Source organism: Mobula hypostoma, chromosome 20 (genome assembly GCF_963921235.1).
Source record: "Mobula hypostoma chromosome 20, sMobHyp1.1, whole genome shotgun sequence".
Lineage (NCBI taxonomy): Eukaryota > Metazoa > Chordata > Chondrichthyes > Myliobatiformes > Myliobatidae > Mobula > Mobula hypostoma.
In genome coordinates this window covers 192,346-218,290 of record NC_086116.1, presented here as the reverse complement: position 1 = coordinate 218,290, position 25,945 = coordinate 192,346, and the positions used below count along the sequence as shown (strand labels likewise).

At 48.3% G+C, this 25,945-nt stretch overlaps 1 protein-coding gene across 3 annotated transcripts in view; it reads left to right on the top strand.

Annotated features, from left to right (window-relative positions):
• LOC134359263 (chloride anion exchanger-like) overlaps window positions 1-25,945 on the top strand; it is a 145,124-nt gene that overhangs the window by 80,146 nt on the left and 39,033 nt on the right. For all 3 annotated transcript variants that reach the window (XM_063072225.1, XM_063072223.1, XM_063072224.1), the window contains exons 12-16: window positions 14,895-14,990; window positions 21,693-21,799; window positions 24,196-24,265; window positions 24,357-24,449; window positions 25,439-25,534. In XM_063072225.1, coding sequence (XP_062928295.1) covers window positions 14,895-14,990; window positions 21,693-21,799; window positions 24,196-24,265; window positions 24,357-24,449; window positions 25,439-25,534 — 462 coding nt within the window. The remainder of the gene's footprint in view (window positions 1-14,894; window positions 14,991-21,692; window positions 21,800-24,195; window positions 24,266-24,356; window positions 24,450-25,438; window positions 25,535-25,945) is intronic.

Genomic DNA, 25,945 nt, shown 5'->3' with positions numbered 1-25,945 from the left:
ACCCCTGTCTCTGTCACTGGGATTGACATTAACCCCTGTCACTCTGTTTCCGGGATTGACATTGACCCATGTCTCTGTCACTGGGATTGACATTGACCCCGGTCTCTCTGTCAGTGGCATTGACATTGACCCCGGTCTCTGTCACTGAGATTGACATTGACCCCAGTCTCTGTCACTGGGATTGACATTGACACCTGTTTCTCTGTCACTGGGATTGACATTGACTCCGGTCTCTGTCACTGGGATTGACATTGACCCCGAACTCTGTTACTCGGATTGACATTGACCCCTGTCTCTCTGTCGCTGGGATTGACATTGACCTCGAACTCTGTTACAGGGATTGACATTGACCCCTGTCTCTCTGTCGCTGGGATGGACATTGACCCCTGTCACTCTGTCGCTGGAATTGACATTGACCCCGGTCTCGGTTTCTGTGATTTACATTGACCCCAGGACACTGTCACTGTGATTGACATTGACCCCTGTCTCTGTCGCTGGGATTGACATTAACCCCTGTCTCTGTCACTGGGATTGACACGTAGCCCTTTCTCTGTGTCGCTGTCATTGACAATGACGCCGGCCTATCTCACTGTGATTGACATTGACCCCGGTCACTGTCACTGGGACTGACATTGACACCTGTCTCTCTGTCGCTGTGATTGACATTGACACCTATCTCTCTGTCACTGTGATTGACATTGACCCCGGTCTCTGTCACTGGGATTGACATTGACTCCTGCCTATCTGTCACTGTGTTTGACATCGAGCCCTGTCTCTCTGGCACTGTGATTGATATTGACCCCGGCCTATATCACTGTGATTGACATTGATCCCTGTCTCTCTGTCACTGGGATTGACATTGACCCCGAACTCTGTTACTGGGATTGACATTGACCCCTGTCTCTCTGTCGCTGGGATTGACACTGACCCCGGTCTCATTCACTGAGGTTGACATTGACCCCTGTCTCTCTGTCACTGGGATTGACATTGACCCCGGTCTCTGTCACTGGGATTGACATGAACCCCGGTCTCTGTCACTGAGATTGACATTGACCCCAATCTCTGTCACTGTAATTGACATTGACCCCGGTCTCTCTGGCACTGTGATTGACATGTAGCCCTTTCTCTGTGTTGCTGTGATTGACATTGACCCTGGTCTCTGTCACTGTGATTGACATTGACCCCAGAACACTGTCACTGTGATTGACACTGACACCTGTCTCTCTGTCACTGTGATTGACACTGAGCCCTGTTTCTCTGTCACTGTGATTGACACTGAGCCCTGTCTCTCTGTTACTGGGATTGACATTGACCCCTGTCTCTCTGTCGCTGGGATTGACACTGACCCCGGTCTCTGTCTCTGGTATTGACATTGACCCCTGTCTCTCTGTCGCTGGGACTGACATTGACCCCAGTCTCTCTGTCGCTGGGATTGATACTGACCTCGGTCTCTGTCACTGTGATTGACATGAACCCCGGTCTCTGTCACTGAGATTGACATTGACCCCAGTCTCTGTCACTGGGATTGACATTGACACCTGTCTTTCTGTCACTGGGATTGACATTGACCCCGGTCTCTGTCACTGGGATTGACATTGACCCCTGTCTCTCTGTAGCTGGGGTTGACATTGACCCCTAACTCTCTGTCGCTGGGATTGACATTGACCCTGAACTCTGTCACTGTGTTTGACATTGACCCCGGTCTCTGTCACTGGCATTGACATTGACCCCGGTCTCTGTCACTGGCATTGACATTGACACCTGTCTCTCTGTCACTGGGATGACATTGACCTGGGTCTCTGCGCTGTGATTGATTTGGACCCTGGTCACTGTCACTGTAATTGACATTTACCCTGGTCTCTCTGTCACTGTGATTGACATTTACCCTGGTCTCTCTGTCACTGGGATTGACATTAACCCCTGTCACTCTGTTGCTGGGATTGACATTGACCCCGGTCTCTGTCACTGGGATTGACATTAACCCCTGTCACTCTGTCACTGTGATTGACATTGACCCCGGTCTCGGTTTCTGTGATTTACATTGAACCCAGGACACTGTCACTGTGATTGACATTGAACCTGTCTCTGTCACTGGGATTGACATTTACCCTTGTCACTCTGTTGCTGGGATTGACATTGACCCCAGTCTCTGTCACTGGGATTGACATTAACCCCTGTCACTCTGTCACTGTGATTGACATTTACCCTAGTCTCGGTTTCTGTGATTTACATTGAACCCAGGACACTGTCACTGTGATTGACATTGACCCCTGTCTCTGTCACTGGGATTGACATTGACCTCGGTCTCTCTGTCACTGGGATTGACATTGACCCCGGTCTCTGTCACTGGGATTGACATTGACCCCGAACTCTGTTACTGGGATTGACATTAACCCCTGTCACTCTGTTGCTGGGATTGACATTGACCCCGGTCTCTGTCACTGTGATTGACATTAACCCCTGTCACTCTGTCACTGTGATTGACATTGACCCCGGTCTCGGTTTCTGTGATTTACATTGAACCCAGGACACTGTCACTGGGATTGACATTAACCCCTGTCACTCTGTCACTGTGATTGACATTGACCCCGGTCTCGGTTTCTGTGATTTACATTGAACCCAGGACACTGTCACTGGGATTGACATTAACCCCTGTCACTCTGTCACTGTGATTGACATTGACCCCGGTCTCGGTTTCTGTGATTTACATTGAACCCAGGACACTGTCACTGTGATTGACATTGACCCCTGTGTCTGTCACTGGGATTGACATTTACCCTTGTCACTCTGTTGCTGGGATTGACATTGACCCCAGTCTCTGTCACTGGGATTGACATTAACCCCTGTCACTCTGTCACTGTGATTGACATTGACCCCGGTCTCGGTTTCTGTGATTTACATTGAACCCAGGACACTGTCACTGTGATTGACATTGACCCCTGTCTCTGTCACTGGCATTGACATTGACCTCTGTCTCTGTCACTGGGATTGACATTAACCCCTGTCACTCTGTTGCTGGGATTGACATTGACCCCTGTCTCTGTCACTGGGATTGACATTGACCCCGGTCTCTCTGTCAGTGGCATTGACATTGACCCCGGTCTCTGTCACTGGGATTGACATGAACCCCGGTCTCTGTCACTGAGATTGACATTGACCCCGGTCTCTGTCATTGGGATTGACATTGACCGCGGTCTCTGTCATTGGGATTGACATTGACCCCGAACTCTGTTACTGGGATTGACATTGACCCCTGTCTCTCTGTCGCTGGGATTGACACTGACCCCGGTCTCTGTCTCTGGTATTGACATTGACCCCTGTCTCTCTGTCGCTGGGACTGACATTGACCCCAGTCTCTCTGTCGCTGGGATTGATACTGACCTCGGTCTCTGTCACTGTGATTGACATGAACCCCGGTCTCTGTCACTGAGATTGACATTGACCCCAGTCTCTGTCACTGGGATTGACATTGACACCTGTCTTTCTGTCACTGGGATTGACATTGACCCCGGTCTCTGTCACTGGGATAGACATTGACCCCTGTCTCTCTGTCGCTGGGGTTGACATTGACCCCTGTCTCTCTGTCGCTGGGATTGACATTGACCCTGAACTCTGTCACTGTGTTTGACATTGACCCCGGTCTCTGTCACTGGCATTGACATTGACCCCGGTCTCTGTCACTGGCATTGACATTGACACCTGTCTCTCTGTCACTGCGATTGACATTGACACCTGTCTCTCTGTCACTGCGATTGACATTGACCTCAGTCTCTGTCACTGTGATTGACTTGAACCCCGGTCTCTGTCACTGGCATTGACATTGACACCTGTCGCTCTGTCACTGTGATTGACATTGACTTCTGTCTCTCTGTCACTGGGATTGACATTGACACCTGTCGCTCTGTCACTGTGATTGACATTGACCCCGGTCTCTCTGTCACTGTGATTGACATTGACCCCGGTCTCTCTGTCACTGTGATTGACACTGAGCCCTGTCTCTCTGTTGCTGTGATTGACATTGACCCTGGTCTCTGTCACTGTGATTGATATTGACCCCAGAACACTGTCACTGTGATTGATATTGACCCCAGAACACTGTCACTGTGATTGACACTGACACCTGTCTCTCTGTCACTGTGATTGACACTGAGCCCTGTCTCTCTGTCGCTGAGATTGACATTGACCCCGGCCTGTGTTGCTGTGATTGACATTGACCCCTGTCTCTCTGTCACTGTGATTGACACTGAGCCCTGTCTCTCTGTTGCTGTGATTGACATTGACCCTGGTCTCTGTCACTGTGATTGACATTGACCTGGGTCTCTGTCACTGTGATTGACATTGACCTGGGTCTCTGCGCTGTGATTGATTTGGACCCTGGTCTCTGTCACTGTAATTGACATTTACCCTGGTCTCTCTGTCACTGTGATTGACATTTACCCTGGTCTCTCTGTCACTGGGATTGACATTAACCCCTGTCACTCTGTTGCTGGGATTGACATTGACCCCGGTCTCTGTCACTGGGATTGACATTAACCCCTGTCTCTGTCACTGGGATTGACATTTACCCCTGTCACACTGTCACTGGCATTGACATTGACAACTGTCTCTCTGTCACTGGGATTGACATTGACACCTGTCTCTCTGTCACTGCGATTGACATTGACCTCAGTCTCTGTCACTGTGATTGACATTGACCCCAATCTCTGTCACTGGCATTGACATTGACACCTGTCGCTCTGTCACTGTGATTGACATTGACCCCGGTCTCTCTGGCACTGTGATTGACATGTAGCCCTTTCTCTGTGTCGCTGTGATTGACATTGACCCCGGCCTATGTCACTGTGATTGACATTGACCCCAGAACACTGTCACTGTAATTGACACTGACACCTGTCTCTCTGTCACTGTGATTGACACTGAGCCTGTCTCTCTGTTGCTGTGATTGACATTGACCCCGGCCTGTGTTGCTGTGATTGACATTGACCCCGGTCTCTCTGTCACTGTGATTGACACTAAGCCCTGTCTCTCTGCTGCTGTGATTGACATTGACCCGACCTCTGTCACTGTGATTGACATTGACCCCGGTCTCTCTGTCGCTGGGATTGACATTGACCCCTGTCTCTCTGTCACTGGCATTGACATTGACCCCTGTCTCTCTGTCACTGGGATTGACATTGACTCCTGTCTCTCTGTCACTGTGATTGACATTGACCCTGGTCTCTGTCACTGTGATTGACATTGACCCCGGCCTATGTCACTGTGATTGACATTGACCCCAGAACACTGTCACTGTGATTGACACTGACACCTGTCTCTCTGTCGCTGTGATTGACATTGACCCCGGTCTCTGTCACTGTGATTGACATTGACCCCTGTGCCTCTGTCACTGTGATTGACATTGAGCCCTGTCTCTCTGTCGCTGTGATTGACATTGAGCCCTGTCTCTCTGTCGCTGTGATTAACATTGACCCCGGCCTATGTCACTGTGGTTGACATTGACCCCGGTCTCTGTCACTGTGATTGACATTGACCCCGGCCTATGTCACTGTGATTGACATTGACCCCAGAACACTGTCACTGTGATTGACACTGACACCTGTCTCTCTGTCGCTGTGATTGACATTGACCCCGGTCTCTGTCACTGTGATTGACATTGACCCCTGTGCCTCTGTCACTGTGATTGACATTGACTCCTGTTCTCTGTCGCTGTGATTAACATTGACCCTGGCCTATGTCACTGTGGTTGACATTGACCCCGGTCTCTGATTGCCTGTGATTGACATTAACCCCAGTCTCTGTCGCTGTGATTCACATTGACCCCAGTCCCTGTCACTGGTTTGACATTGACACCTGTCTCTCTGTAACTAGGATTGGCATTGACCCGACCTCTGTCACTGTGATTGACATTGACCTCGGTCTCTGTCACTGTGATTGACATGAACCCCGGTCTCTGTCACTGGGATTGACATTGACCCCAGAACACTGTCACTGTGATTGACACTGACACCTGTCTCTCTGTCACTGTGATTGACACTGAGCCCTGTCTCTCTGTCACTGTGATTGACATTGACCCCTGTTTCTCTGTCACTGTGATTGACACTGAGCCCTGTCTCTCTGTTGCTGCGATTGACATTGACCCTGGTCTCTGTCACTGTGATTGACATTGACCCCAGTCTCTGTCACTGTGATTGACATTGACCTGGGTCTCTGCGCTGTGATTGATTTGGACCCTGGTCTCTGTCACTGTGATTGACATTTACCCTGGTCTCTCTGTCACTGTGATTGACATTTACCCTGGTCTCTCTGTCACTGTGATTGACATTGACCCCTGTGCCTCTGTCACTGTGATTGACATTGAGCCCTGTCTCTCTGTCGCTGTGATTAACATTGACCCCGGCCTATGTCACTGTGGTTGACATTGACCCCGGTCTCTGATTCTGTGATTGACAATGACCCCAGGACACTGTCACTGTGATTCACATCGACCCCGGTCTCTGATTGCCTGTGATTGACATTAACCCCGGTCTCTGTCGCTGTGATTCACATTGACCCCAGTCCCTGTCACTGGTTTGACATTGACACCTGTCTCTCTGTCACTAGGATTGACATTGACCCGACCTCTGTCACTGTGATTGACATTGACCTCGGTCTCTGTCACTGTGATTGACATGAACCCCGGTCTCTGTCACTGGGATTGACATTGATCCCTATCTCTCTGTCGCTGGGATTGACATTGACCCCGAACTCTGTTACTGGGATTGACATTGATCCCTGTCCCTCTGTCGCTGGGATTGACATTGACCCCGGTCTCTCTGTCGCTGGGATTGACACTGACCCCGGTCTCTGTCTCTGGGATTGACATTGACCCCTGTCACTCTGTCGCTGGGATTGACATTGACCCTGAACTCTGTCACTGTGATTGACATTGACCCCGGTCTCTGTCACTGGCATTGACATTGACACCTCTGTCTCTTGTCACTGGGATTGACATTGACACCTGTCTCCCTGTCACTGCGATTGACATTGACCCTGGTCTCTGTCACTGTGATTGACATTGACCCCAGTCTCTGTCACTGTGGTTGACATTGACCTGGGTCTCTGTCACTGGAATTGACATTAACCCCTGTCACTCTGTTGCTGGGATTGACATTGACCCCGGTCTCGGTTTCTGTGATTTACATTGAACCCAGGACACTGTCACTGGGATTGACATTAACCCCTGTCACTCTGTCACTGTGATTGACATTGACCCCGGTCTCGGTTTCTGTGATTTACATTGAACCCAGGACACTGTCACTGTGATTGACATTGACCCCTGTCTCTGTCACTGGGATTGACATTAACCCCTGTCACTCTGTTTCTGGGATTGACATTGACCCATGTCTCTGTCACTGGGATTGACATTGACCCCGGTCTCTCTGTCAGTGGCATTGACATTGACCCCGGTCTCTGTCACTGAGATTGACATTGACCCCAGTCTCTGTCACTGGGATTGACATTGACACCTGTTTCTCTGTCACTGGGATTGACATTGACTCCGGTCTCTGTCACTGGGATTGACATTGACCCCGAACTCTGTTACTCGGATTGACATTGACCCCTGTCTCTCTGTCGCTGGGATTGACATTGACCTCGAACTCTGTTACAGGGATTGACATTGACCCCTGTCTCTCTGTCGCTGGGATGGACATTGACCCCTGTCACTCTGTCGCTGGAATTGACATTGACCCCGGTCTCGGTTTCTGTGATTTACATTGACCCCAGGACACTGTCACTGTGATTGACATTGACCCCTGTCTCTGTCGCTGGGATTGACATTAACCCCTGTCTCTGTCACTGGGATTGACACGTAGCCCTTTCTCTGTGTCGCTGTCATTGACAATGACGCCGGCCTATCTCACTGTGATTGACATTGACCCCGGTCACTGTCACTGGGACTGACATTGACACCTGTCTCTCTGTCGCTGTGATTGACATTGACACCTATCTCTCTGTCACTGTGATTGACATTGACCCCGGTCTCTGTCACTGGGATTGACATTGACTCCTGCCTATCTGTCACTGTGTTTGACATCGAGCCCTGTCTCTCTGGCACTGTGATTGATATTGACCCCGGCCTATATCACTGTGATTGACATTGATCCCTGTCTCTCTGTCACTGGGATTGACATTGACCCCGGTCTCTGTCACTGGGATTGACAGTGACCCCGGTCTCTGTCACTGTGATTGACATTGACCCCGGTCTCGGTTTCTGTGATTTACATTGACCCCTGTCACTCTGTCGCTGGGATTGACATTGACCCCGGTCTCTGTCACTGTGATTGACATTGACCCCGGCCTATATCACTGTGATTGACATTGATCCCTGTCTCTCTGTCACTGGGATTGACATTGACCCCGGTCTCTGTCACTGGGATTGACATTGACCCCGGTCTCTGTCACTGTGATTGACATTGACCCCGGTCTCGGTTTCTGTGATTTACATTGACCCCTGTCACTCTGTCGCTGGGATTGACATTGACCCCGGTCTCTGTCACTGTGATTGACATTGACCCCTGTCTCTCTGTCGCTGGGATTGACATTGACCCCGGTCTCTCTGTCACTGGGATTGATACTGACCCCGGTCTCTGTTTCTGGGATTGACATTGACTCCTGTCACTCTGTCGCTGGGATTGACATTGACCCTGAACTCTGTCACTGTGATTGACATTGACCCTGGTCTCTGTCACTGTGATTGACATTGACCCCGGTCTCTGTCACTGTGATTGACATTGACCCCTGTCTCTCTGTCGCTGGGATTGACATTGACCCCGGTCTCTCTGTCACTGGGATTGATACTGACCCCGGTCTCTGTTTCTGGGATTGACATTGACACCTGTCACTCTGTCGCTGGGATTGACATTGACCCTGAACTCTGTCACTGTGATTGACATTGACCCTGGCCTCTGTCACTGTGATTGACATTGACCCCGGTCTCTGTCACTGTGATTGACATTGACCTGGGTCTCTGTCACTGTGATTGACATTGACCTGGGTCTCTGTGCTGTGATTGATTTGGACCCTGGTCTCTGTCACTGTGATTGACATTTATCCTAGTCTCACTGTCACTGTGATTGACATTGACCCCGGTCTCTGTCACTGTGATTGACATTGACCCCGGTCTCGGTTTCTGTGATTTACATTGACCCCAGGACACTGTCACTGTGATTGACATTGACCCCTGTCTCTGTCACTGGGATTGACACGTAGCCCTTTCTCTGTGTCGCTATCATTGACAATGACGCCGGCCTATCTCACTGTGATTGACATTGACCCCGGTCACTGTCACTGTGATTGACATTGACACCTGTCTCTCTGTCGCTGTGATTGACATTGACCCCGGTCTCTGTCACTGGGATTGACATCGAGCCCTGTTTCTCTGTTGCTGTGATTGATATTGACCCCGGCCTATATCACTTTAATTGACATTGATCCCTGTCTCTCTGTCACTGGAATTGACATTGACCCCGGTCTCTGTCACTGGGATTGACATTGACCCCTGTCTCTCTGTCGCTGGGGTTGACATTGACCCCTGTCTCTCTGTCGCTGGGATTGACATTGACCCCGAACTCTGTTACTGGGCTTGACATTGACCCCTGTCTCTCTGTCACTGGCATTGACATTGACCGCGGTCTCTGTCACTGGCATTGACATTGACCCCTGTCTCTCTGTCGCTGGGGTTGACATTGACCCCTGTCTCTCTGTCGCTGGGATTGACATTGACCCCGAACTCTGTTACTGGGCTTGACATTGACCCCTGTCTCTCTGTCACTGGCATTGACATTGACCGCGGTCTCTGTCACTGGCATTGACATTGACACCTGTCTCTCTGTCACTGCGATTGACATTGACCCTGGTCTCTGTCACTGTGATTGACATTGACCTGGGTCTCTGCGCTGTGATTGATTTGGACCCTGGTCTTTGTCACTGTGATTGACATTTACCCTGGTCTCTGTCACTGTGATTAACATTGATCCCGGGTCTCTGTCGTGTTATTGACATTGACCGCGCTCTCTGTCACTGGGATTGACATTGACCCCGGTCTCGGTTTCTGTGATTTACATTGAAACCAGGACACTGTCACTGTGATTGACATTGACCCCAGCCTATGTCACTGTGATTGACATTGATCCCTGTCTTTGTCACTGGGATTGACATTGACCCCTGTATCTCTGTCAGTGGCATTGACATTGACCCCTGTCTCTGTCACTGGGATTGACGTGAACCCCGGTCTCTGTCACTAAGATTGACATTGACCCCAGTCTCTGTCACTGGCATTGACATTGACACCTGTATCTCTGTCACTGGGATTGACATTGACCCCGGTCTCTGTCACTGGGATTGACATTAACCCCTGTCACTCTGTTGCTGGGATTGACATTGACCCCTGTCTCTGTCACTGGGATTGACATTGACCCCGGTCTCTGACACTGGCATTGACATTGACCCCGGTCTCTGTCACTGGCATTGACATTGATACCTGTCTCTCTGTCACTGGGATTGACATTGACACCTGTCTCTCTGTCACTGCGATTGACATTGTTCTCAGTCTCTGTCACTGTGATTGACATGAACCCCGGTCTCTGTCACTGGCATTGACATTGACACCTGTCGCTCTGTCACTGTGATTGACATTGACCCCGGTCACTCTGGCACTGTGATTGACATGTAGCCCTTTCTCTGTGTCGCTGTGATTGACATTGACCCCGGCCCATGTCACTGTGATTGACATTGACCCCAGAACACTGTCACTGTAATTGACACTGACACCTGTCTCTCTGTCACTGGGATTGACATTGACCCTGGTCTCTCTGTCACTGTGATTGACACTGAGCCTGTCTCCCTGTTGCTGTGATTGACATTGACCCCGGCCTGTGTTCCTGTGATTGACATTGACCCCGGTCTCTCTGTCACTGTGATTGACACTGAGCCCTGTCTCTCTGCTGCTGTGATTGACATTGACCCGACCTCTGTCACTGTGATTGACATTGACCCCGGTCTCTCTGTCGCTGGGATTGACATTGACCCCTGTCTCTCTGTCACTGGCATTGACATTGACCCCTGTCTCTCTGTCACTGGGATTGACATTGACTCCTGTCTGTCTGTCACTGTGATTGACATTGACCCCGGTCTCTGTCACTGTGATTGACATTGACCCCGGCCTATGTCACTGTGATTGACATTGACCCCAGAACACTGTCACTGTGATTGACACTGACACCTGTCTCTCTGTCGCTGTGATTGACATTGACCCCGGTCTCTGTCACTGTGATTGACATTGAGCCCTGTCTCTCTGTCGCTGTGATTAACATTGACCCCGGCCTATGTCACTGTGGTTGACATTGACCCCGGTCTCTGATTCTGTGATTGACAATGACCCCAGGACACTGTCACTGTGATTGACATCGACCCAGGTCTCTGATTGCCTGTGATTGACATTAACCCCAGTCTCTGTCGCTGTGATTCACATTGACCCCAGTCCCTGTCACTGGTTTGACATTGACACCTGTCTCTCTGTAACTAGGATTGACATTGACCCGACCTCTGTCACTGTGATTGACATTGACCTCGGTCTCTGTCACTGTGATTGACATGAACCCCGGTCTCTGTCACTGGGATTGACATTGACACCTGTCTCTCTGTCACTGGGATTGACATTGATCCCTATCTCTCTGTCGCTGGGATTGACATTGACCCCGAAGTCTGTTACTGGGATTGACATTGATCCCTGTCCCTCTGTCACTGGGATTGACATTGACCCCGGTCTCTTTGTCGCTGGGATTGATACTGACCCCGGTCTCCGTCTCTGGGATTGACATTGACCCCTGTCACTCTGTCGTTGGGATTGACATTGACCCTGAACTCTGTCACTGTGATTGACATTGACCCCGGTCTCTGTCACTGGGATTGACATTGACCTGGGTCTCTGCGCTGTGATTGATTTGGACCCTGGTCTCTGTCACTGTGATTGACGTTTACCCTGGTCTCTCTTTCACTGTGATTGACATTGACCCTGGTCTCTGTCACTGTGATTGACATTGATCCCGGGTCTCTGTCGTGTGATTGACATTGACCCCAGTACACTGTCACTGTGATTGACATTGACCCCTGTCTCTGTCACTGGGATTGACATTAACCCCTGTCACTCTGTTGCTGGGATTGACATTGACTCCGGTCTCTGTTCACTGGGATTGACATTAACCCCTGTCACTCTGTCACTGTGATTGACATTGACCCCGGTCTCAGTTTCTGTGATTTACATTGAACCCAGGACACTGTCACTGGGATTGACATCAACCCCTGTCACTCTGTCACTGTGATTGACATTGACCCCGGTCTCGGTTTCTGTGATTTACATTGAACCCGGTCTCTGTCACTGGCATTGACATTGATACCTGTGTCTCTGTCACTGCGATTGACATTGACCTAGGTCTCTGTGCTGTGATTGATTTGGACCCTGGTCTCTGTCACTGTGATTGACATTTACCCTGGTCTCTCTGTCACTGTGATTGACATTGACCCTGGTCTCTGTCACTGTGATTGACATTGATCCCGGGTCTCTGTCGTGTGATTGACATTGACCGCGGTCTCTGTCACTGCGATTGACATTGACCCCGGTATCGGTTTCTGTGATTTACATTGACCCCAGGACACTGTCACTGTGATTGATATTGACCCCTGTCTCTGTCACTGGGATTGACATTAACCCCTGTCTCTCTGTTGCTGGGATTGACATTGACCCCTGTCTCTCTGTCGCTGTGATTGACATTGACCCCAGTCTCTGTCACTGTGATTGACATTGACCCCGGTCTCTGTCACTGGGATTGACATTGACTCCTGTTCTCTGTCACTGTGATTGACATTGACCCTGGTCTCTCTGTCACTGTGATTGACATTGACCCTGGTCTCTGTCACTGTGATTGACATTGACCCCTGTCTCCTTGTCACTGTGATTGACATTGAGCCCTGTGTCTCTGTCACTGTGATTGACATTGACCCCAGTCTCTGTCACTGTGATTGACATTGACCCCAGTCTCTCTGTAACTGGGATTGACATCGACTCCGGTTTCTGCTGCTGTGATAGACATAGACCTCGGTCTCTGTCACTGGGATTGACATTGACCCCGATATCTCTGTCGCTGTGATTGACATTGACCCCGGTCTCTGTTACTGTGATTGACATTGACCCCGGTCTCTGTCACTGTGATTGACATTGACCCCAGTCTCTCTGTAACTGGGATTGACATCGACTCCGGTTTCTGCTGCTGTGATAGACATAGACCTCGGTCTCTGTCGCTGTGATTGACATTGACCCCTGTCTCTGTTACTGTGATTGACATTGACCCTGGTCTCTCTCACTGGGATTGACATTGAGCCCGGTCTCTGTCACTGGGATTGACATTGACCCCTGTCTCTGTTACTGTGATTGACATTGACCCCGGTCTCTCTCACTGAGATTGACATTGACCCCAGTCTCTGTCACTGGGATTGACATTGAGCCCGGTCTCTGTCACTGTGATTGACATTGAGCCCTGTCTCTGTTACTGTGATTGACATTGACCCCAGTCTCTCTGTAACTGGGATTGACATCGACTCCGGTTTCTGCTGCTGTGATAGACATAGACCTCGGTCTCTGTCACTGGGATTGACATTGACCCCGATATCTCTGTCGCTGTGATTGACATTTACCCTGGTCTCTCTGTCACTGTGATTGACATTGACCCCGGTCTCTGTCACTGTGATTGACATTGACCCCAGTCTCTCTGTAACTGGGATTGACATCGACTCCGGTTTCTGCTGCTGTGATAGACATAGACCTCGGTCTCTGTCACTGGGATTGACATTGACCCCGATATCTCTGTCGCTGTGATTGACATTGACCCCGGTCTCTGTTACTGTGATTGACATTGACCCCGGTCTCTGTCACTGTGATTGACATTGACCCCAGTCTCTCTGTAACTGGGATTGACATCGACTCCGGTTTCTGCTGCTGTGATAGACATAGACCTCGGTCTCTCTGTCGCTGTGATTGACATTGACCTCGGTCTCTGTTACTGTGATTGACATTGACCCCGGTCTCTGTTACTGTGATTGACATTGAGCCCGGTCTCTGTCACTGGGATTGACATTGACCCCGGTCTCTGTTACTGTGATTGACATTGAGCCCTGTCTCTGTCATTGTGAGCTGTGGATCGACCCACTGAACCAGTGTGCCACCAGACATATTTATATTTTAGTATGTTGGAAGTAAGCTGTCCTGAACCTTCTCCAGCTGTAAATCTTCCCACATACTCAGTGCCAGGAATCTCACCCACTCGGGTCACTGCCCTCAGCTTTCACATCCTCCCTGATGTTGAACCCACAGAATTTAGCACCATCTTGCAGTTCCGCCCCACCAATGTTATAAAGTTTGGCATGAATTTCATGGAATGTAGCACAAGGAACACAACAGCACAGTATGGGCCTTTGGCCAATGATGTTGTGCCAACCTTTTAACCTACTGTAAGATCAATCTATCCCAGCCCCCCCCCCCCCCCACATGCTTGGCCTTGTATATAAGGCAAGACTTTCTGCATTGATGCAAAGTGCTGGCTTGTCTTTGCCACGAGTAGCTTGAGGTAGCAAAGGAACCAATTCAATCAGATTCCCTGCTCAGACTTCCTACAGGCCCCTCCTGGCCTAAAGCCAGGACTAGCAATGGATGTAACTCCACAAGGAGTTTATCGTCAAGAATTTTACAGTCACTCCCCTCTGCAAATGTTGTATCATTGTTTGAGAATCAATCAGTGTGGGGCATTTTGGTTTACAAAGCTGTTGACTCAGTGCCTAACTTTGTCTTCCTGCTCTCTTTACAGTCAGTTCTTGGAGCGATTGTCATTATTAACTTGAAAGGAATGTTAATGCAGTTCAGAGATATTGGAATTCTATGGAAGAAAGACAAGTATGATTGTGTAAGTGATCGGGCCTTTGATGAGCCATTCCACACCATGCCCCCCCCCAACACACTTCAGCACTGTTGTACGTTAATCTTGCTCAGTTCTGCGACCCCTCTCCTTTGAAGCCGCATTGACGGGGGAGCTGCCCTGAGTCAACGGGGAGGATTGGCGACATTCCTTCAGCAGCTTGCTTTCTGCTCTAAGTTCCCGCATCTGCAGTCTCTCAAGACTCCGAGACGTTGTCACTTTACATGCAGTGAGCGCTCCTGACCTGGGTCTGTCTCGGCTGTGGTAATGATGACTCCCTCCCCCACCCCCACCTCGTGTAAGAAAGCTGCGACACCCCCCCACAGGGACCTGAGTCTATCTCCGCCCCCTCAGTGTTAGAAAGCTAAGACACCCCCGCTGGGACCTGGGTCTATCTCCGCCCCCTCAGTGTTAGAAAGCTAAGACACCCCCACAGGGACCTGAGTCTATCTCCGCCCCCTCAGTGTTAGAAAGCTAAGACACCCCCGCTGGGACCTGGGTCTGTCTCCCTCCACCAGTGTTAGAAAGGTAAGACACCCCCGCTGGGACCTGGATCTGTCTCCCCCCAGTGTTAAAAAGCTAGGACACCCCCCCACCACACTCGGACCTAGGTCTGTATGAGCTATGGTGCTCACACCAACTTGTATCAGGGTCTTGCAGTGAAATGCTGGCCAGGTGTTCTGCTGCAGGACTGTTTGCTGACAGTGAGGATGAATTACTGTCAGCCCAGGTGATGATCTTTGGTCATTGACTGAATTCATATCAAGATTTTTCACTATATATCACTTTATTTTTAAAAAAGGAGTAAATAGAAAACTACTTTTCATTCCTCAGTTTGAAACATGCTGGGTTTTTGAGTTTTACAGCTGGCTAAACTCACGCGTAGAACGAGTGTCCGTGCCTGGGGCAGTACAGACTCTGGGCCTGTGGTGTGCCTGTGCGATTCTGGTGTTCGCAGGTCCTATCAGTGGGGACCCGCTCTGTTTCTGATGGATGGTGCTCTCGGAGAGTTGAGTGTGGATGCAGTGGGAGGGTCATTAACCCTGGAACAGGGCCTTCGACCCATAATGTTTATACTAATCATGATGTCAAATTAAGATTATCCCAACTGCCTACAGCTGGTCTATATCCCTCCATCCCTTGCCTGTTCATGGGTCTGTCTAAATGCCTCTTAAACACTGCTCCCACCACTTGCGTTCCAGGCACATGTCCTGATGAAGGGTACCAGTAGGGTTGCCAACTGTCCCGTATTAGCCGGGACATCCCGTATATCCGGCTAAATTGGTTTGTCCCATACGGGACCGCCCTTCTCCCGTATTTCCCCCGCTAAGGTAGAGCATTCCTATGAAACCTTTCATGCCGAAATGGCGTAAAGTGCATAACCAATTACCATTAATTTACATGGGAAAAATTTCTGAGCGTTCCCAGACCCAAAAAACACCTACCAAATCATACCAAATAACACATAAAACCTAAAATAACACTAACATATAATAAAAGCAGGAATGATATGATAAATACACAGCCTATATAAAGTAGAAATAACGTATGTACAGTGTAGTTTCACTGAACAGAATCGCCCAAACCGATTTGTAGAAAAAATTCAGCACATGCACGAATGCGTACGTCATGTATGTGCACGTCACGCATGCGCACAGAGGTGTCTGCGCGAGGCTTCATGGTCATGGTAGTCTTTCTGGGGGTAGACACAAGTGTCCCGTATTTGACTGCTAGTCTTGTCCCTTATTTGGGAGTGAGAAAGTTGGCAACCCTAGGTCCCAGTGAAATGCTGTTTCCATAGATACTGCCTGAACTACTGAGTCCCTCCAACATTTTTTGTGTGTAACTCTTGGTGTAAAATGTCCTGCCCCAATGTTTCCTATAAACCTTCTCACTCTCTCCTTAAACCTCTAGTTTTTGACATTCATACTCTGGGGAAAGATTCTATCTGCCTCTGCCGTTCCAGAAAAAACTCTCTAGTCTCTCCTTATAAGTGTCACTTTCTAATCCAGGTGACATCCTGGTGAACATCCACACCTTCTCATAACGAGGTGACCACAGTGCTCTGAATGTAGCCTCACCAAGCCTTCATACAGCAGCAACGTACCTTCTTGACTTTTATCCTCAGCACCCTGAATGATGAAGGCAAGCATGCTGAGCTCCTCCTTCATTTGTGACACCACTTTCAGGGAGCTCTGCTCTGGGACCTCAATGCCCCTAAGGGCTCTGCCATTAGCTCCATACATCCCTCTTACTATTAACCTCCCAAAGAGCAACCTCACACTTGCTTAGGTTAAACCCTGTCTGCCCTTTCTCTGTCCATATCTTTAAATCATCTACAGTATATCCCGTTATATCATGTGACACCCTTCAATGTCCATAGTTCCAAAACAGGAGGCAATTCTCAGTCCTTGGTGCTGGGCTTGCTGGATCTGCTGGGCACTAATGGAGAGTGAGCTGGTATGAAATACCTCTGCATTGTCTCAGTGTGGGGTCTCCTCCCCTGGGACTTAGTATTAAGGCCATAAAATCATAAGACGTAGAAGCAGAATTAGGCTATTCAGCCCATTGAGTCTGCTCCCCCATTCCATCATGGCTGATCCTGGATCCCACTCAACCCCATACACCTGCCTTCTCACCATATCCTGATCAGGAAACTATCAACTTCCACCTTAAAAATGCCTATAGGCTTGGCCTCCACCACTGCCTGTGGCAGAGCATTCCTCAGATTTTCTACTCTCTGGCTAAAAAAAATTGCTCCTTACTTCTGTTCTAAAAAGCCGCCCCTCCGTTTTGAGGCTGTGCTCTCTAGTTCTGGATACCCCCACTAGAGGAAACATCCTCTTCACATCCACGCTATCTCAGTAGGTTTCAATGAGACCCCCACGTATTCTTCTAAATTCCAGTGAGTACAGGCCCAAAGCTGTCAAGCGCTCCTTATATGTTAACCCCTTCATTCCCAGAATCATCCTCATGAACCTCCTCTGGAATCTCTCCAATGACAACACATCCTTTCTGAGATATGGGGCCCAAAACTGTTGACAATACTCCAAGTGCGACCTGACTAGTGTCTTATAAAGGCTCAACATTATCTTGTTTTTATATTCTATTCCCCTTGAACAACATTGCATTTGCCTTCTTTACCACAGACTTAACCTTCTGTGAGTCTTGCATGAGGATTCTTGAGTCCTTCTGTACCTCTGATGTTTGAACCTTCTCCCCATTTAGATAATAGTTAGCTTGTTTGTTCCTTTTACCAAAACGCATTATCAAACATTTCCAAACACTGTATTCCATCTGCCACTTTTTTGCCCATTCTTCTAATTTGTCTAAGCCCTGTTGCAATCGCATTGCTTCCTCAGCACTACCTACCCCTCCACCTATCTTCGTATCATTTGCAAACTTTGCCACAAAGCCATCAATTCCATTATGCAAACCACTGACAAGCAATGTGAAAAATAGTGTTGTTCATATCAGCTCAGTGCATTCATGATTTCCACCAATTTCACAGAAAGGACGGTACAGTAACTTAGTGGTTCGTTCAATGCTTTACAGTACAGGCGACCCAGGTTTGATTCCCACTGTTGCCTGTAAGGAGTTGGTATGTTTTTCCTGAAACCGCATGGGTTTCCTCCGAGTGCTTTGGTTTCCTCCCACAGACCAGTACTTGTTAATAGGTCAATTGATCATTGTAAATTGTCCCATGATTATGATGGGATTAAATTGTGGGATTGCTGGACTGTATGGCTCCAAGGGCTAATTCCGTCTGTTGTCTTAACAAGTAACTGACTAACTAAGTAACTAAGTAACTAACTAAGTGTTCTCTGCAGTAGTACTTGCTCCATTCGAAGGAGATTGGCTTCTATTCCTGATTTCCTGCTTCTGCGTTATCTGCTTGGCTGCCTTGGGCGGGAAACACTTAGATGAGATTCTGGTCTCAGTTACCAGGGATGCCTTTGTTACCAATCAGGGCACATTTACAGCCTTCAGAGTCATAACCATAAAACATAGGAACAGAATCAGACTATTCAGCCCATCAAGACCCCTCCTACAGTCCATCATGGCCGATTCATATTCCCTCGCAGCCCCACTCTCCAGCCTACTCCCTGTAGTCAAGAAACATAGAAACATAGAAAACTACAGCACAATACAGGCCCTTCGACCCACAAAGCTGTGTCAAACATATACTTACTTGCCATCTATTTTTCTAAGCTCCATATACCTATCCAGGAGTCTATCGAATCCACCTCCACTACTGTCGCTGGCAGCCCATTCCATGCACTCACCACTCTCAGCATAAAAAAACTTACCCCATGCCATCTCCTCTGTACCTACTTCCAAGCACCTTAAAACCTTGCCCTCTTGTTTCAGCCCTGGGAAAAAGTCTCTGACTATCCACACAATCAATGCCTCAATGAAGAAAAGAAAAGCTTACAAAAGTTTCAAAAAACTAGGTAATGATAGAGATCTAGGAGATTATAAGGCTAGCAGGAAGGTGCTTAAGAATGAAATTAGGAGAGCCAGAAGGGGCCATGAGCAGGCCTTGGCAGACAGGATTAAGGAAAACCCCAAGGCATTCTACAAGTATGTGAAGAGCAAGAGGATAAGTTGTGAGGGAATAGGACCAAGCAAGTGTGACAGTGAAAGGTGTGTATGGAACCAAAGGAGATAGCAGAGGTACTTAATGAATACTTTGCTTCAGTATTCACTACGGAAAAGGATCTTGGCAATTGTAGGGATGACTTACAGTGGACTGAAAAGCTTGAGCATGTAGATATTAAGGAAGAGGATGTGCTGGAGCTTTTGGAAAGCATCAAGTTGGATAAGTCATCGGGACTGGACAGGATGTACCGCAGGCTACTGTGGGAGGCGAGGGAGGAGATTGCTGAGCCTCTGGTGATGATCTTTGCTTCATCAATGGGGACGGGAGAGGTGCCAAAGGATTGGAGGGTTGCAGATGTTGTTCCATTATTCAAGAAAGCCCAGGAAATTATAGATCAGTGAGTCTTACTTCAGTGGTTGGTAAGTTGATGGAGAAGATCCTGAGAGGCAGAATTTATGAACATTTGGAGAGGCATAATATGATTAGGAATAGTCAACACGGCTTTGTCAAAGGCAGGTAGTGCCCTACGAGCCTGATTTAATTTTTTGAGGATGTGACTAAACACATTGATGAAAATGTAGTGTATGCATTTGATTCACTACATCCCGGAGGCTGGTGGGGTGGTAGGTGAGGACCAGGGGAACCCTATTCCTAGGGTGGCGGGAGGATGGTGTGAGAGCAGATGTGCGTGAAATGGGGGAGATGCGTTTGAGAGCAGAGTTGATGGTGGAGGAAGGGAAGCCCCTTTCTTTAAAAAAGGAGGACATCTCCCTCGTCCTGGAATGAAAAGCCTCATCCTGAGAGCAGATGCGGCAGAGACAGAGGAATTGCGAGAAGGGGATGGCATTTTTGCAAGAGACAGGGTGAGAAGAGGAATAGTCCAGATAGCTGTGAGAGTCAGTAGGATTATAGTAGATATCAGTAGATAAGCTGTCTCCAGAGATAAAGACAGAAAGATCTAGAAGGGGAGGGAGGTATACCTACCACCTACCACCCAACAGCCTCCGGGTCCAACATATTATTCTCCGTAACTTCCGCCACCTCCAACGGGATCCCACCACTAAGCACATCTTTCCCTCCCCCTCCTTTCCGCAAGGATCGCTCCCTACGCGACTCCCTTGTCCATTCGTCCCCTCCATCCCTCCCCACTGATCTCCCCCTGGCACTTATCCTTGTAAGCGGAACAAGTGCTACACATGCCCTTACACTTCCTCCCTTACCACCATTCAGGGCCCCAGACAGTCCTTCCAGGTGAGGTAACACTTCACCTGTGAGTCGGCTGGGGTGATCTACTGCGTCCGGTGCTCCCGATGTGGCCTTATATATATTGGCGAGACCCGACGCAGACTGGGAGATCATTTTGCTGAACACCTACGCTCTGTCCACCAGAGAAAGCAGGATCTCCCAGTGGCCACACATTTTAATTCCACATCCCATTCCCATTCTGACATGTCTATCCACGGCCTCCACTACTGTTAAGATGAAGCCACACTCAGGTTGGAGGAACAACACCTTATATTCCGTCTGGGTAGCCTCCAACCTGATGGCATGAACATTGACTTCTCTAACTTTTGCTAATGCCCCACCTCCCCCTCGTACCCCATCCGTTATTTATATACACACTTCTTTCTCTCACTCTCCTTTTTCTCCCCACTGTCCCTCTGACTATACCCCTTGCCCATCCTCTGGGTTCCCCCCTCCCCCTTTTCCTTCTCCCTGGGCCTCCTGTCCCATGATCCTCTCATATCCCTTTTGCCAATCAGCTGTCCAGCTCTTGGCTCCATCCCTCCCCCTCTTGTCTTCTCCTATCATTTTGGATCTCCCCCTCCCCCTCCCACTTTTAAATCTCTTACTAGCTCTTTCTTCAGTTAGTCCTGACGAAGGGTCTCGGCCTGAAATGTCGACTGTACCTCTTCCTAGAGATGCTGCCTGGCCTGCTGTGTTCACCAGCAACTTTGATGTGTGTTGCTTGAATTTCCAGCATCTGCAGAATTCCTCGTGTTTGTGTTACTAAATAATGGGGAGAACTGTATATCGGACTGCAGTGGATGGCTTGACCTGCCGGTTGATATGTTGTTGGTTCACAGCTGATCTGGATCGTGGCCTGCATCGCCGCTGTTCTCCTTGGTCTGGACATCGGGCTCGGTGCTGCTGTTGGATTTGAGCTGCTGACCATTGTCTTCAGAACCCAGTTGTGAGTACCTTCTCACTCATGCAGTGTTAGAGTGGAATTCAGCTTAGAGCCAACCGGATGTCAGGAAACAGCTTCAGTAACTGTGAGCTGGTGTGAACACTGTGTCCGCCAATGTTGTTCAATGTCTCAAGCAACTTTGATGTGTGTTGCTTGAATTTCCAGCATCTGCAGAATTCCTCGTGTTTACGTTGCTCAATGTCTGGTGGTTTTAACCATCTCAGTATGAAGCATGGTGCTATCTCTGAAATTCTCCTCTGCCTTGCTCAGACTTAGACCCCAAGGTGGTGTTCGGGACATGCAGATAAGGAGGAAGGAGATGGGGCACCTGTTAACTTGGTGAAGTACAGGCACCCTGTACTTCACCAAGTCCCTCTCCCTGATGATCCACACTTGATCCCAATTTAACAGGCACCCATCTCCTTCCTCCTTATCTGCCCCATGCCAAAGCTTTTGAACTCCCTCTAAACTCCCTGCTACACTCCCCCCCTTTAAAATCCTCCATAAAGACTTTGGTCTCAGTCTTAATTTTTAAAAATATTGTACCATCAAATTTTCAAAAGACAGGTCCTGGAGATGCTGGGTGTGGAAAGATCTGGTTATAGGAACTTCATCTCAGTCACATCTGGAGATTCCACAAACAAGTGGATTCCATGTTTCCATCTGCTGTTCAGTGGCCAGTTTTGTTTTATTATCACTCGTTTGCAAATTTTTATTCAACAAGATGGTGGTATACCCCAATGCCTTTGTCTGACCCATCCAGTCGATCGCTCCTATTTCCCTTTCCTGCAAACTCTTCTCATCCTTTCTTTCTATTCCTTCTCTTCCCTTCCTCTAATCCCCTTCCTCCACTATCCCCTTCCCCTCTGTCTCTTTCCCCACTCCCTTTCTGAATCTCTTCACACCTTCTCCTGTCCTCTCATCCTTCTTCCCCCCTCCCTTCAACGTCCCTCTGCTTTCTGACTCTTTACCTCTGATACTCCCTTTCCTCCTATTCCCCCCTCCCTTTATACTTTTATTATCACTGTTTTATTACTTGATTAGTATCCACCCCCCCCAATACCCCCACCCCCCTGTGCCTGTGTCTGAAAAGAGGATGCTGTCCAAGTTGCATGCCATCTTGGATAATGTCTCCCATCCACTACATAATGTACTGGGTGGGCACAGGAGTACATTCAGCCAGAGACTCATTCCACCGAGATGCAACACAGAGCGTCATAGGAAGTCATTCCTGCCTGCGGCCATCAAACTTTACAACTCCTCCCTTGGAGGGTCAGACACCCTGAGCCAATAGGCTGGTCCTGGACTTATTTCCGGGCATAATTTACATATTACTGTTTAACTATTTATAGCTTTATTATTATTTATGGAGCAACTGTAACGAAAACCCAATTTCCCCCGGGATCAATAAAGTATGACTATGACTTTCTTTGGAAATTATCTTCAGTGTGGAAGAGCAGGAACTTTTATTGCATTTTCTGACTGAGGAAGGAGATGGAAGTGAGAAAGTACAGATGAACCAGAGTGTTTCTTTTTAATTCTCCAAACCCTTCTTGAACCCTACTGATCTGTCCATCCATTCTGTGAGAAATTATGCACGCCTAGGTATGGCCATGCTGTGTACCCATACCCAGCTCTGGGTAGTTCCCCTGCACACTTATGGCGATAGCACCAGCTATTCTTGGTAAAGTCACATCCAGTGGGTGTGCAGTGACAGGCTCCTCAAGTGTGGCCTGGGCAGGTATTGTAGCCGTGTCTTTCCATCAGTCACAGGAGACCTGATCGAAGTACATGAAACAATGAGAGGTGTAGATAGAGTCTCTTCCCCAGGATGGGAAATTTAAATACTGGACAGCAGCCATTTTGGAGAAACATCGGGGGAAGTTTAAAGAAGGTTACAAGGCAAGTTTTTGTTTACACAGAGTGGTGAGTGTCTGGAATGTACTGCCAGGGTGATACTGGAGACAGATACAACAACAACAGTAAAGAGGCATTTAGACAGGCAGTGATTGATGTGGTATGGGGCCAGGTGCAGACAAAAGGAATTTGTTTAATTTGGCATCATGGTCAACACAGAGGTGGTGAATGAAGGGCCTGTACTTGCTGAATCATTCTACATCCTATTAATTAAGTAACTATGCTGTATAAGATTCTGACAAACCTGCTCGGGGTGAAAAGGAATAAGAGGGACAGAGGTTAAACGTAACCTGGTGTGGGAGAAGCTGAGCAAAGTAAGGCCCGGATTTCACCGTGGAAGGCGTGATGCAGACAAACAGCATGGTCTGGGCACTTATCTTAATCTGAGGACTCAGAGGGGCACAGTGAAGCGGGCACAGTGCGCCCATTGGGCTCCATTTCCATCATCAGCATTAGTGTGTGTGTGACTGTCTTATCTTCAGCCCACAGTGTGCTGTATTGGCTAACATCAATGGGACAGACCTGTACAGGAACAGGAAGGACTTTGTCAATGTAAGTGAAGCCAACAACTGACCTTAAACACTGGGATTTAAGCCTTCAGTGAGCTACTGCATGCACTGATTTCTCTTGTGTCTTACTGCAGATATATGAGCCAGAGGGAGTGAAGATCTTCCGATGTCCTTCACCCATTTTCTTTGCAAATATTGACTTTTTCCGGGCCAAGCTGACAGAAGCTGTGAGTTGTTGTTCATCACAGAACTTTCAAAGATTAATCCCTGAATTCTCACAAGGGATCTGTTCACAGCGTATATAACCCTGACAACATTTACCAATTTGCATCTCATAAACTTACCAGGTTAACCCATCTCAACCACCACATTTACTCTGGCACTACCTTGGATATCTAACCAAGGCCTGGTTTCCAGCAACAAACTTGCACCTTCACCACAGAGTTAACAATGACTATTTGTTTCATTTCACAGTTGACATCAGTAAACCACCAGAAATCTCACCTAGGTTGTATAATAACTCAGCCTATTTATCTTAAACAAGAGAAAATCTGAAGATGCTGGAAATCCAGGCAACACACACAAAATGCTGAAGGAACTCAGCAGGCCAGGCAGCATGTATGGAAAAGAGTAAACAGTCAACGTTTCAGACCGAGACCCTTCATCAGGATTCATGGGTACAGTTTCCAGCATGCCACACTTAAGATCCTGGAAGAACTCAGCAGGTCAGGCAGCATCAGTAGAGGGAAATAAACAGTGGTGTTTTTGGTTTGAGACCCTTTACCCGGTCTGACGGACAGAGGGGAGAGAGCTGGTATAAAAAGTGTGTGTGTGGTGGGGAGGATGTGGGGTAGGTGACAAACAGATGAATGGGTCCATCTGGAGGGACTGGGGGTAGGGTAGGTGAGTGAGGAATGTCTGAGTGAGTCAAAGACCAGCAGGAAAGCAGAAATCACAGAACGATGTTCGGCTTTAGAACATTGATGGAATTGCTTCAGACATAAACCAGTTTAATTACCAAGCATAAACTAAACTCATTTGCCATAAAGTTGTGAGCTTTAATTTTTTCGGTAAACAATATTTTTGTAAAATTCTGGTTAAATTTCACTACAGCTTCCTTTCTAAGATGTTTATTTGTGTTTTTTTAAAGTTGGAATTGATATGTTTTGTTTCATCTTTATCTGCATTCTCAGTCAGGATTTCATTCTTCCCACAGGTTGGGTTTAATCCACTCAGGATTCTCCGGAAACGGAATAAAGCCCTTCGAAAAATCAAGAAAATGCTTCTGAAAGGAGAGCTCATGGCCACGACGGTGAGTTGTTCAGTGGCAGTCACTAGATCAGACCCCTTCACACCAAACTCATTTCCAGCAGCTCAACATCTGATATTTTTAGGTTCGGCCCATAGCTGCAAAAGACTTGGATTAGTTAGAGCAACGGGAGACTCATATCACAAGTGCTCATTTCATTCAATCTGAATGAGAGTATTACTATGTAAACACTTCTTTGGAAAATATTACTCTAATCAACCCAGGCTTATTAAATGTAGAATCACACAGCAGAGACCCAGAGACCTCAGTTCAGTGTGAAAACACTGACCAGCTTATCCATTTGCCACCACTTGGTCAGATACTCCTTAAATGTGACCATGTCTGTCTCCACCACTCTCTCAAACAATGCGGTCCATAATCTTCTAGATGTGAATAGTCCCTGCAGATCCCCTT